General features: G+C 63.9%; 1 protein-coding gene across 2 annotated transcripts; it reads right to left on the reverse strand.

Annotated features, from left to right (window-relative positions):
- Nucleotides 1–1,424: 1,424 nt before the first annotated feature.
- On the reverse strand, nucleotides 1,425–11,440 carry INSRR (insulin receptor related receptor). Of its 2 annotated transcripts, XM_041125702.1 has the most exons (22): nucleotides 11,193–11,440; nucleotides 8,544–9,095; nucleotides 7,240–7,552; nucleotides 7,005–7,147; nucleotides 6,706–6,850; nucleotides 6,405–6,619; nucleotides 6,209–6,335; nucleotides 5,816–6,054; nucleotides 5,571–5,738; nucleotides 5,243–5,432; nucleotides 5,070–5,111; nucleotides 4,696–4,961; nucleotides 4,409–4,545; nucleotides 3,935–4,100; nucleotides 3,428–3,536; nucleotides 3,224–3,294; nucleotides 2,786–3,015; nucleotides 2,594–2,704; nucleotides 2,314–2,473; nucleotides 2,098–2,227; nucleotides 1,890–2,024; nucleotides 1,425–1,719 (listed from the first exon to the last, which is right to left on the reverse strand). In XM_041125702.1, exons 1-22 carry the CDS (start codon nucleotides 11,284–11,286, stop codon nucleotides 1,455–1,457), a joined length of 4,008 nt encoding a protein of 1,335 aa, XP_040981636.1. In that variant the 5' UTR covers nucleotides 11,287–11,440; the 3' UTR covers nucleotides 1,425–1,454. The 2 variants fall into 2 exon arrangements, with proteins under 2 accessions (XP_040981636.1, XP_040981635.1); XM_041125701.1 differs by lacking the exon at nucleotides 11,193–11,440 and having other exon boundaries at nucleotides 8,544–9,336.
- Nucleotides 11,441–11,618: the final 178 nt, after the last annotated feature.

Below are 11,618 nucleotides of genomic sequence, written 5' to 3' on the forward strand. Positions count from 1 at the left end.
AAACCCACCCCCCAACCCCACAAAGCAGCGTCCCAGCACCCCCAATCACACCAGGGCACACGCAATGTACACGCATGTACACATGCACACGCACAACCTCCCCTCCAGGACCCAGCTCCAGCCCGGAGCTGGCCTCACATAAGGGACAGGGGACGTCACACCAGCACCCCTAGGCTCATGGGGTCACCAAGAGCCCTCCAACTTGTCCCCCCCCACCAGGCCAAATCTCAAAGCATGACAGAGCTGCCCCGGCTCAGCCTCTTCCCCCAGCACCCCATTATGTTGGGGTGCAGAGAGGCTGGAGACAGGGGGGATATTTGGTGGCACAGTGGCCCTGTCCCCAGCTGTCACCCACGGCCAGGACCTTCCTCCTCCCTGGGGAGGCAGGGCATGGCTGGTGTGCACCCACTGCCCTTCCCCCATGGATTCCCAGCCCCACCCGGCTGCTGTCTGTCCCTGAGCCCATCCCAAAGCACCTCGGGGGTGGCTCATCTGTGCACTGAGTTTAGCACGTTCTCAGCCTGTGTTCCTCCCACATGGCTCAGCCCCAGGCCCACCTCCCACACCAGCCCCCAGTGGCACCCATGGGTCCACGGTTCCCCCCTGCGGTGACCCCCCCGTGAGACCCCACTGGCCACCCCCAGCAGCCCCCCCGGCAGAGCGGTCCAGTGGCTGCCGCCCGCGACGTCCTCCCAAATTCCGGTGCTTTGACGTTTTTCCCCAGAAACGCCCCCGGTTTGGGCACCGCAGGGCAAAGCCACAGCCGGGGCATGCAGGAAGCAGATGGGGCCAGCGGGGGGGGGGGGGCGGAAAGCCCCGTGTGCTGCCCCCCCCCGTGACCCCCACAAACCAGGCACTGCCACGACCGAGCTTTGTCCCCCTTTATTCACACTCATCTCACAGCCACAGATTAGACAGTGAAGCCCCTTCCGCAGACTAGCACAGCCCCGATACTGGTCCCAGTGCCGGGGACTGAGGGGAGGTGTGAGGGTGGCCCAGGCGTCTCCCGCTGCAGGGCTCCCCCGTGCCTCAGTTTCCCCACCTGTAAAAGGGGGGGGGGTCACACTACTGACCTGTTTTCCAGGTGGCTGGGGAGCAGCAGCGGAGGTAGGTTGGTGGGGGGACCCTAAACTCCGCTCCCCACCCCCAAACCCCCATTCCTCTCCCGCCCCCCTCCAAAAAATAAGGAAAGACCAGGGTGGTCTCCGCCCAATCAGCAGTTCCCCTGCTCCCTCCCCCCAACCTGGGGTATCCCAATTTATTCCCAGGGGAAATGCACCCCAAGGACCATCCTTTCTTCGCCTGCCACCCCCTTCCCAAGGCACCCGCTCCTCGGCCAGGCCCTTGGAAGCAATAAATAACGCGGGGAGGTCCCAGTGGGGGGGCGGGGGTGGCCAGAGGAGGGGGGGCAGTGCAGAGTCCAGCACGGTTCCGAGGACGCCCTGGGGTCAGAGTCAGGCCATCCCGTTGGGGAGCTGGCCGTGGCTTCGGTCCTTGTGGATGGGCAAGGGGGACATGGGGGGCTCCTCCTCCCCAGGGGACTGATCCGTTTCGGTGTCGGAGGGTTCACCCGAGCCACACCAGCGGTTCTCGGGGCTGTAGAAGAAGGAGAGGGTGCGGAAAGCGGGCGCCATGTGGTCCTTGATGCTCTCCAGGAGCTGGACGAAGGAAGGGCGCTGGCGCGGGTTCTGCTGCCAGCACAGGCACATCAGCTCGTGGCTGCAAGAGAGAGGGTACCCGCTGGGTTTTGGGGGGGTCCCGGCACCCCACGGCCATCCCAACACTGTAGAGACCAGAGGCCAGGGTGATGGGCTCAGTGCCGATTTGCCCCACCCCGCCTTTCTCATAACAGGCTGGGGGTCCAGGGGAGGTCTCCCCCCACTACTCACAGTTTGTCGGGACAGTTTTCGGGCCGCTCCAGGACACCGCTGTCCATGACGAAGCGCAGGACCTGCTCGTTGGACATGCCCTGGTAGGGCTGCTCGGCCAGCGTGGCAATCTCCCACAGCACCACGCCAAAGGACCTACCGGCACGCTGTCGCTCAGCTGGGGGATGTCCCCCAAATCCCCCCAGGCTCGCCCTGCCCCAACACCTACCAGACATCAGACTGTGTGTTGAAGATGCCATCCTTGAGGGCCTCAGGGGACATCCAGCGGACGGGGAGCAGCCCCTTGCCCCCTTTCCGATAATAATCTGTCTCATAGATATCCCGGGTCATGCCGAAATCTGGTGGAGGAGGAAGAGGAGGAGGAAGGCATGAGCACTGGGAGATGCGGGGCTGGCAGCAAGCCTACCCACCGCTGCCCACCCACCTCCAATCTTGACGGTGAAGTCCTCGGACACCATGCAGTTGCGGGCGGCCAGGTCCCGGTGCACAAACTTGTTGGCATTGAGGTACGCCATGCCATCAGCAATCTCCCCCGCCATCTGGATCATGTCCTTGAGTGATGGGGGCGGCAGCCCGGGGTTGTTCTACACCGTGCACAGAGAGTTGGGGCTGGGGGGGGGGGCACACCAGCACTCCCCTGCCCCACGAACAGGGTGGGTGCCTCTTCGCCCGTGGTGCACTGCGGCACCCAGCCAGCCCCTCACCTCGGCATCAGGCCTGAGTGAGCGTAAGTAGCTCTTCAGGTCTCCGCGCGTCATCAGCTCCATGATGACCAAAGCTGGCTGGCCCTGGGACACAACGCCAAGCAGACGGACCTGGGGGGGACAAAGAGGGGTGGCACATGAGTGGCCAGACCCCCCTATGTCCCCTCCCTCTCCCCTCAGCCGCCCACCTACCACGTGGTGGCACTTGAAGGCTTTCATGACAGAGGCCTCGTTGAGGAACTCGATGCGCTCCCGCATGGTGGCCAACTCATTGACCGTCTTCAGGGCCACCTTGGTCTCCTCGCCCTCAGCAGTCAGCCCCAGCGCCAGCCCCTCGTACACCATTCCAAAGGAGCCCTGTCCCAGCTCCCGGATCACTGTAATCTTCTCCCGCGACACCTCCCACTCATCAGGCATGTACACTGCGGGGCAAGGGGGGACCACGCCAGCACCATCACTATCCCCGCCGCTGTCACCACCCTTGTCACCATCTCCATCCCCATCCCGATCCCCGTCACCGTCATCATCCCCATCCCCATCCCATCCCCACCCCCATCCCCATTGGCATGGCCCCAGCAAGGGAAGGGGGCAGCAGATCCCGCAGGGATGCTCCTGCCCATCCCCACGTACTGTCCGAAGCACTGAAGTACTCAGGGTTGACAGAGGCGTAGAGCGTCCCGCTGGGGTACCCGTCGTTGCTCCTGCAAGGAGTGGGCATCACTCAGAGGATGGGGGGGCGAGGGCATGATGCCACCTCCCCACAACCCTTCTCCAGCCCCAGCTCGGCTGGATCCAGCCCCAGCCCAGCCCTGGGGGTGCAGGGAGGGTCGCTACCTCTTCTTGTTGTAGAAGAAGATGAAGACGGCGAGGCAGGAGATGAGCACCATGAGGACCACGGGCGTAACGGTGAGCAGGATGTAGAAGCTGCCGGACTCCTCCTCGGCTGCCGGGAGCAGGTGGCCGTGGGCCAGGGCCCGGGCACTCATCCCGCCCCACGCACTGCAGGCACACTTGTCCCACCACCACTGCTGGGCCAGAGACAGGGAGCCCCCAGCTCCCCAGACCAGCAGCATCCACTGATCTCTGGGTGTCCCTGGCCCAGACCATCCCCCAGTCCCCCAGATCTCCCAATCCAGCAGCATCCCCTGATCCTCCAGCTTCCCAATGCAGCAGCACCCCCTGATCCCCAGCGTCCCAGCCCAGCAGCATCCCCCAATTCCCCAGTGCCCTGATCCAGCAGCAGCACACCCTGACTCCCAGCTCCCTGGCCCCACAGCCCCCCCTCCCTGCCTGCCCTGCAGCCGGGGACCCCACTGGCATCCCCCCATCCCCTGCAGGTACCTGGCCCCAGGATGTAAAACTTGACGAGCCCCGTCCATGAGCCGTTGCCGGCCAGCGAGGTGGCCCGGACCTTGGCCGAATAGTTCCCCGGCTGAAGCAGAGCCAGATGGACCCCCCCATACTTGGAGTAGCGGTGACGGGAGACGCAGACAACGGTGGTGACCTCCTGGGGAGGGGGAAAGGGAGGGGTGGCGGAGGGTGCTTTATCCCTGCCCCCAGACATGCACAAGCCTTGGGAGAGGGAGATGGGATGGGATGGGATGGGATGGGATGGGACGGGACGGGACAGGATGGGATGGGATGGAATAGGACTGGATGGGACAGGATGGGATGGGATGGGACAGGATGGGACAGGATGGGACGGGACGGGACGGGACAGGACGGGACGGGATGGGATGGGATGGGATGGGTGCTGTGCCCCTGTAACCAGACCTGGCAGGGCTGGGGAAGGGTAGCCACGGGGGGGGTCCTCACCTCACTCTCACGGCTGTACTTGATCTCATACTTGAGGATGAGCCCGTTGGGGTTCCTGGGCTCTTCCCAGCGCAGCAGGACGCTGTTCTTGCCGGCCGGCTCCCACGTGACATTGCCGGGAATGTTGTCAGCTTGCACTGGAGAGGGGCACGGAGGGGGTCAGCTCCTGGGGGCATCACCCAGACCCCAACCTGCTGCCAATGCCCCATCTCGAAGGCGCCAGGACCCCAGAGCACCCCAGCATTGCCGAGGCAGGGTTTGGAAGAGGCGATGCTGCTGGGACGTACGCTCCGGCATGGTCCTGGCGAAGACGAAGGTGGCGGCGCTGCAGCCCACGGTGTGCGCGGCGTGGTTGCAGGCATGGATGTCAATGCGGTACTCAGTGAAGTGCCGCAGCTGTGACAGCACTGCCCGGTCACGTACCACCTTGTCCTCGAAGATCTGGAAGTCGGGTTTGGGCTCACCCCTGGCACGGCTTGGGGCTGGCGGCTCAGCCAAGGAGGCGTTGGCTGGGGATGTGACGGCCACCACGTCCCTGCGCCGCTTCGGGGTCCTGCAGGTGATGGGGACAGGAGGCGGTGCGGAGCCAGGATGCTTGGGTTGTCCCCCAAAATCGAGCAGGGGAGCGGACACCCTCCAGGCTTGTGTGGTCCCCGCTCACCTCTGTGGGTTCTTGTTGATGGATGTCACTTTCCAGGGTGGCCTGAGACAGTGGGAAATTGGTTAAAGGATCTGCCAGGAGCAGCCACCAGACCCCCAACCCAGGGCAGACCCATGCACCCAGCCTGGGGGACCCCCCCCCGGCACAGGGACAACAGCCCCCCCGGACAGCACCTGGGGATGATGATGGAGTTGTGGAGGAAGTTCTCGAACTTTTTCTGGAAGGACTCAGCTTCGCCCTCCATGCGGAGCTGCCCATCAGCAGGGCGGCAGGGGCAGCACCGCTCCTCTGCATCCTGCTCCACCTCGGGGCCATCCCCATCCCCAAAGCGGGTGTCCGCGCTGCTGGTGGGCAGCTTCAGACCTGCAGGCAGAAACGGGCAGGGCTGCCAGAGCCTGACTCGGTGGGAGAATCCCTGTCCCATCAGTGTCCTTGGCTGCAGCATCTGACCTGCCTGTGCTGCCCCTGCTCGGCAGCCCTGCCTGCCCTGCCTGCCCTCACCTTTGTGGCAGTAGTCGTTGACATAGAGCTCCATGTCCTCGGCCAGCTGCTGCCACAACACCAGGTAGTAGGTGATGTTGCCATTGCGCTGCGTGGGCGGCTTCCAACGCACCACGATGTGGGAGGAGGAGTTGGACATGGAGATGACATCCCGGGGCACCGTTGGGGCTGGGAGGATACGGGGGTGTCAGTCTGTCTTTGAGGGGCCACCACGGGAATCCTCAGCCCCCTCACCAGCCCCTTACCTGCCGGCATTGTGCGGATGTAGACCACCTCACTCTGTGCCCCGTAGTTGCGTCCTTCCTCGGCAGTGGTGAGGGTGATGGCACGGACAAAGATGGCGTACTGTGTCCAGGGGCGGAGGTTGAGCAGGGCCACCCCTGGCGCCTGCTCACTGCTGAGTGGCAGCTCCACGTCCAGCACGTTCCAGCTCTGTGCCCCACAGGCGTCCTGCCCCACGTACTCTGACACGTTCTGGAAAGGTCTGCCCCACACTGGGCATCGGGAAGGGTCCCAGGACCCCCTCCCAGCTGCAAGACCCCCTGAGGTCCAGCAGTCCACCAGTGCACAAGGATGTCATGGGCTGGGGTTCCCAAGGTCTCTGCGATGGGGACAAGTGGGTGACGGGGACCACTTACGACTCCTTGTAGTAGACAATGAAGCTGAGGAGATCCCGGTACTCAGGGGGCCGGTATCGCTCCCACTTGAGGAAGATGCGATCGGACTCGGTGACGTTGGAGATGAAGCGCAGGGTCTGGGTCTTGCCTGCAGAGAGAAGGCAGGGTTTGGGCAGGGGGTCGTGGCACTGCTGGGTGTCCCCGTCCCCGTACTCACAGGACGCCCGGTCCCCGTTGGTGCGGGGGTTGATCTCTGCCTTGTTCTGCCGTCCCTTGGTGCCCGTCACCTCCTCCATGCGGTAGATCTCGGCCAGGCACAGCTTGGGGTTGAAGGCGAAGTACATCTTGCCCACAGGGATGGAGAGGACATGGTGGCTCCAGTCCCAGAGCTGCTGCAGGTTCTGATTGTCCAGGACATACAGGGTATAATTCCTGGAGGAAGAGACATGGACAGAGGCAGTGGGCGCAGGCACCCCCAAAGCCACGTGTGTGTCCCCAGACCCACACCCTGTCCTCACCCATCCACCATGGAGTCACCGCGGATCAGCTTGAGGTTCTTGAAGAAGGACAAGGAGACGAGGGCAAAGGAGTGTTTGATCTTCAGGAAGCCCGTGATGGTCTCGATGAGCCCCAGACTGCTCTGCAGCTCCGAGGCTAGGTTATCTGGGGACAACCCGTGGGTGTGAGCGCAGGGAGGGGGGGAGCCCCCCATTAATTCACCCTGCAAGGGAAAAGACCCCCCTCCTTCACCCCCCACATCCCGCAGCAACTCTCCCACCCAGGGCGGGTTGCAGGGGGGACCGGATCCAGCACTCACAGCCCCGGCGGATGTTCACGATAAGGTTGCCCTCAATGAGCGTGCAGCCCCCCAGCTCCTGCGCCGCCCGTGTCGAATCGATGGTCTTGGTGCCCACCTTGCACTCCTTGGGGCACAGCCCCTCACACTTGTGGCAGAAGATGCTGTGGGCAGGAGGACGGGGACGAGATGTGAGCCGGGCACCATGCCACCACCACGGCCATGCCAGGGGACACCGGGGACCCCCCTCCCCGACCTGCTCTCATTCCTGGTGTAGCCCGAGGGACACTCGGAGAGGCACTGCCCCTGGTGGATGACGAACTTAGAGGCGTCGCGGGGGTTGTCAGAGACCTTGCGGAGGCTGGCGCAGTATTCGGCGGTGACGCAGCGCCAGCCCTCATACTCGTAGGTGCGGGGCGGGCAGGAGGGTAGGCAGTGCCCGTTGAAGTGGAAGTGGCGGCAGGCAACGCAGGCGCGGTTGTCGCGGGGTCGCCCACAACCCCCCAAGCACTCAGCATGGCAGCACTCACCCGCCGCTGTGCACGCTGAGCCCACGCCGCATGGGCACACTGCGAGGACAGAGACAGCACCGTGGGCGAGGAGAATCCTCCGGGTACAGATTCCCTGGCCCCGGATCAGCATGGCGGGGCAGGGGGTCTGGGGTCCACATGGGGGTGAGAGGGAAGAGGTGGGAAGGACTGGGGGGGGGGGCTGCTGACACCCTCTGGCTCTGGGGGGCAAGGGGAGAGGAGTGAAGGGATAGATGGAGTGGTGCAGGGATGCAGGAATGGAAGGAGGGATGAAGGGATGGAGGGATAGAGGGATGGATGGAGGGATGGAAGGAGGGGTGCGGGGATGTGGGGATAGAATGATGCAGGAAAGCATAGAGGGATGCAAGGATGAAGTGATGAATGGATGGATGGATGGAGGGATGGAGGGATGAATGGAGGCATGGAAGGATGGAGGGATGCAGGGACAGATGGAGGGATGCAGGAATGGGCGGAGGAATGGAGGGATGGCCAAATGGTGCACAGACGGATGGACAGGTGGGTTGTTGGGTGGCTGTGTGACCAGCTGGATGGGTGGATGAAGGGCTGCATGGATAGACGGCAGGACAGACTGATGGATGGGGTGAGGCTCAGCCCATGCCGAGCCCCAGCTGCCCGGTGCAGCCTGTGCTGGGGCAGCAGCCAAGGTTACGGCCCCGATAAGGATCTGTGTTTATAGTATGTATTTCATTACCAGGTCTTCTGTTTACAGCAAACGAGCCAGGGAGGGGCCTGTATTTACCTTGCCGCTGGGAAAACACGGCAGCCAGGAGCTGGCCTCTCCTCCGGAGGATGTTACAGCGTGGATCCGGTTACCCCTGCCACACTGCTGGCACAGCATGCTCCCGGTGGCAGGGGAGCAACGGCCATGTGCCAGGGCCTGCCATCCCCTTGCGGCTCCACCAGACTTCCCCAGTGCCCTCCCAGTTTACCCCACAGCAGCCATGGTGCAAACTGGCACCATCCCGGCAAAGCAGCTGGCATGATCGAGCCCCGCGCCTCTGGCACCCACCTTTCTGGCAGTAGCTGGATGTCCAGCAACGATAATCCAGCTGCCCATTGACGCTGGTCTGTGTGCAAGGCTTCTCCACGTCTAGGATGCCCGGGCAGACGTCGGCACACTCTTCAGCCAACTTATTGCCGACAATGTAGGTGTTGTCCACAGCGTCGGGCAGCAGCAGCCCCCAGTCGATGGTGGAGAGGTGGCAAAGCTCCTGGTTGCGCTCGATACGGACCGAGCCGCGCAGGACATGGCTCAGGCTGTGCAGCCCCACATCCCGCAGATGTGGCATCTCGAAGATGACCAAGGCATAGCTGAAGAAGAGGTTGGTGCCACGGATGACGGAGAGGTTGGGGAAGAGATCTCGCAGGCTCTCCAGCCCATAGACGCGGAAAAGGAGCAGGTACTCGGTGATCATGAGCAGACGAGGGAAGCTGAGCCCTTGAAAGTCCTCAGCACCCGTGGTGAACATCAGCAGGATCTGCAGGTTGCCCTCGATGATGGAGCAGTTCTCCAGCTTCTGGAGCTGGGAGACGTCGTTGCGGATGTCCATGCTGCCACAGACTGGGGTGGCGAGAGGGGGACCCCGTGGGCAGCAGGGACGGGGCAGCTCCCCCCCCCCCCCCCCCCCCCACCTAGGGATCCCCCTGCTGTACCCACCACCGGGGCCAGAGTGATGCTCAGGGCTGGGGGGATATGTATTTAATATCCCGGCACTGGCTGTCAAATGTGGCTGCAATTGGTTTGGGCTGTCGGGGAGATGCGAGCAGCTCTGACAGGCAGCCAGCGCGCTGTGGCTCTCCAGGGCACGACGCGTCCATCAGAGGTGATGCTAACGAGGTTTGGCTGCCTGGGCGGCCGTCTCGCCCCATGTCAGCCCCAGGCCCATGTCCCAGCCCTGCCATCTGCCCCGGGAGGAGCTGGCTGGGGGTGCAGAGGGCTTTCCCCCTTCCCCAAGCTGTGGGGCAGCCATGGGGGGCTCACGGCATCTTCCCTCCCTGTGGATGTGCGGTTACTCAATGGGCTGGCAGCTCCCCCGAGGTCATTCCCATTAACTCCCCACCACAGTGCCCAGGCAGCTAACAGGGCACGCAAGGCTACCACGGGCACCCACACAGCACGGCCCCAGCAATGGGTTCACCGTCCTGGGGCTTTTCCTCCCAGACCCCAGCAGGGAGCGGGAGCATCGGGGACAGCACAAGGCTGAGCATCTCCCGCTTCCCAGTCCCCGGTAGGGTTGCAAGAGCCAGGACGAGCCGGCATCTTCCCACCAGCAGCATCTCCGGCCTGAAATCTGATGCCAAGTTATGGTGGAAAGAAGCCACTGAGATCTTGGCGAGGTATTTACTGTAAACACCCAGAGCAAACACAGCCGGCTCAGCGTGTACCCTAAACACCAGGCAACACCAGCACCCCAGCTTGGCCGCTCATGCCACAGAGACCCACTGGCCGGCACACAGTACACAGCTTGCTGGCACGGTCCAGGTCCCGGTGGGGGTCCAAGTGCATGGTTCACACCTCGTCTGTCCACAGCCAGCCTGGGCCTGTGGCTCGTAGCCGTACCCTTGTGAACGTGTGCCCAGCGGCATTTTTCCCCTCTCGGTGTCACTCATTAACCGTGGGCACCGTGGCCCTGGCAGCTGACCACAGCAGCAGGATCATGCAGGCAGGCACATGCTGCTCACCCCCAGCCCCACACCGGGGCTCAGGCCTTCGCGGGGGGCTGGTGCTGGCCAGGGGGATCCCTGTCCCACCCGCAGTGTGGACACGGGGGTCCCCTCCATCCTCCCGTGGGACCGAGGGACCGGCCATAGGTGCAGCACCAGCACTGGAGGTTACAGCCCCTGCTGCCACGGCCACCATCCCTGACCTTGGCAATGTCACCCCGCCCCTCCACTGTGCAAGGGGACAGAGGTCCCCCGTGTCCCTGGGGGGAGACAGAGAGGGGACATGGGTTCCTGGTGGGGACATACACGGTGAGGTACATCCCCTGAGCAGCTCTTGGCACAGCCCCAGCACCGGGATGCTTCACCCCCTCCCCCTCCATCACTCCCACACACCCCGCCAGCACAACCCCTCGGTGCTCGGGGAAACTGAGGCACAAAGTGGCGGGGAGAGGGGAAAGCAGGACAGACCGACAGACCCCAAACCCAGCCCTCCTGGTGCCCCCAGCATGTACCAACCAGCGAAACTGGGGCAGGAGCCCAGACGTCCCCCTCCGTGGCCATGAGAGCTGGGACCCACCACTGCTACCCCTCCCCTCCATGCCACCCCCTCCCCAGCTATTTTCCGTCCCAGCAGCAGTGTAGGGAGCAGCAGTGCCGGTCCCAGCTCCTGCCCAGCTACAATTTTCCACCATCCCAGCTCCCGGTGGGGCCAAGCGATCGATGCCCCTGGCTCCAGCTGAGCCCCCTGCCACGCTCCCCTCTTCCCATCCCAGCAGCGGGGAGGTCCCATGCTCTGCCTCTCCTGCCCCAGATCGGGGGGTCCACAGCACGCAGGGGGGAAACTGAGGCAGGGAACACCCAAAGAGTTTTGCCTCGGGGTTTGGCTCTTGCAAGCCCCCACGGGCATCACCACGCAGCCCCCCCCATGCCAGAACTGACCCCCCCCCAAGCAAGCACCCCCCCAGCTCCCAGTCACCCCTTTCCAAGCACTTACTTTCAGAAGGAGCCCACACAAGGGGCAGCAGGAGGGGACTGAGGACCAGCAGCGTCACCCCCAGCCGCAGTGCACCCAGTGCCCTCGTCCCCATTCCCAAGTGGGACCCCCGGGGTCCCGTCCCCGTCCCACCTCGGGCACTGCTGGATGGTGTCCGGCCCCACACGTCGTGTCCAGCTGGCACTCCCCACCGGCACCTGTGGCATGCCGGGATAGGGGTGGCCCCCACGGCCCTTGTCTAAACCCTGCGGCCCCTTCACTTTTGTTTTCAGCTGCTGCACACAAAATATTTAGCCTGACAACTGTCAGGGCCAGGGCCAGGGCTTGTTTGGGAAATAGAGAGGGGGAAAACAGGGCAGCCCCCCCCGCACTGGAGTGGGCTGGGAAGGAAGGCCTGCCTCCTGCCTCAGTTTCCCCAGCTGGAGC

This window comes from Aquila chrysaetos, chromosome 9 (genome assembly GCF_900496995.4).
Source record: "Aquila chrysaetos chrysaetos chromosome 9, bAquChr1.4, whole genome shotgun sequence".
Lineage (NCBI taxonomy): Eukaryota > Metazoa > Chordata > Aves > Accipitriformes > Accipitridae > Aquila > Aquila chrysaetos.

Excerpts from the sequence above, each read along its gene's own strand:
- INSRR (XM_041125702.1), bottom strand. The coding sequence starts at position 11,286 with ATGGGGACGAGGGCACTGGGTGCACTGCGGCTGGGGGTGACGCTGCTG. Across the intron at positions 2,228-2,313 it reads CTTCACCGTCAAGATTGGAG|ATTTCGGCATGACCCGGGAT; the intron begins GTGGGTGGGCAG and ends CTCCTCCACCAG. Across the intron at positions 1,720-1,889 it reads GAAAACTGTCCCGACAAACT|CCACGAGCTGATGTGCCTGT; the intron begins GTGAGTAGTGGG and ends TCTCTCTTGCAG.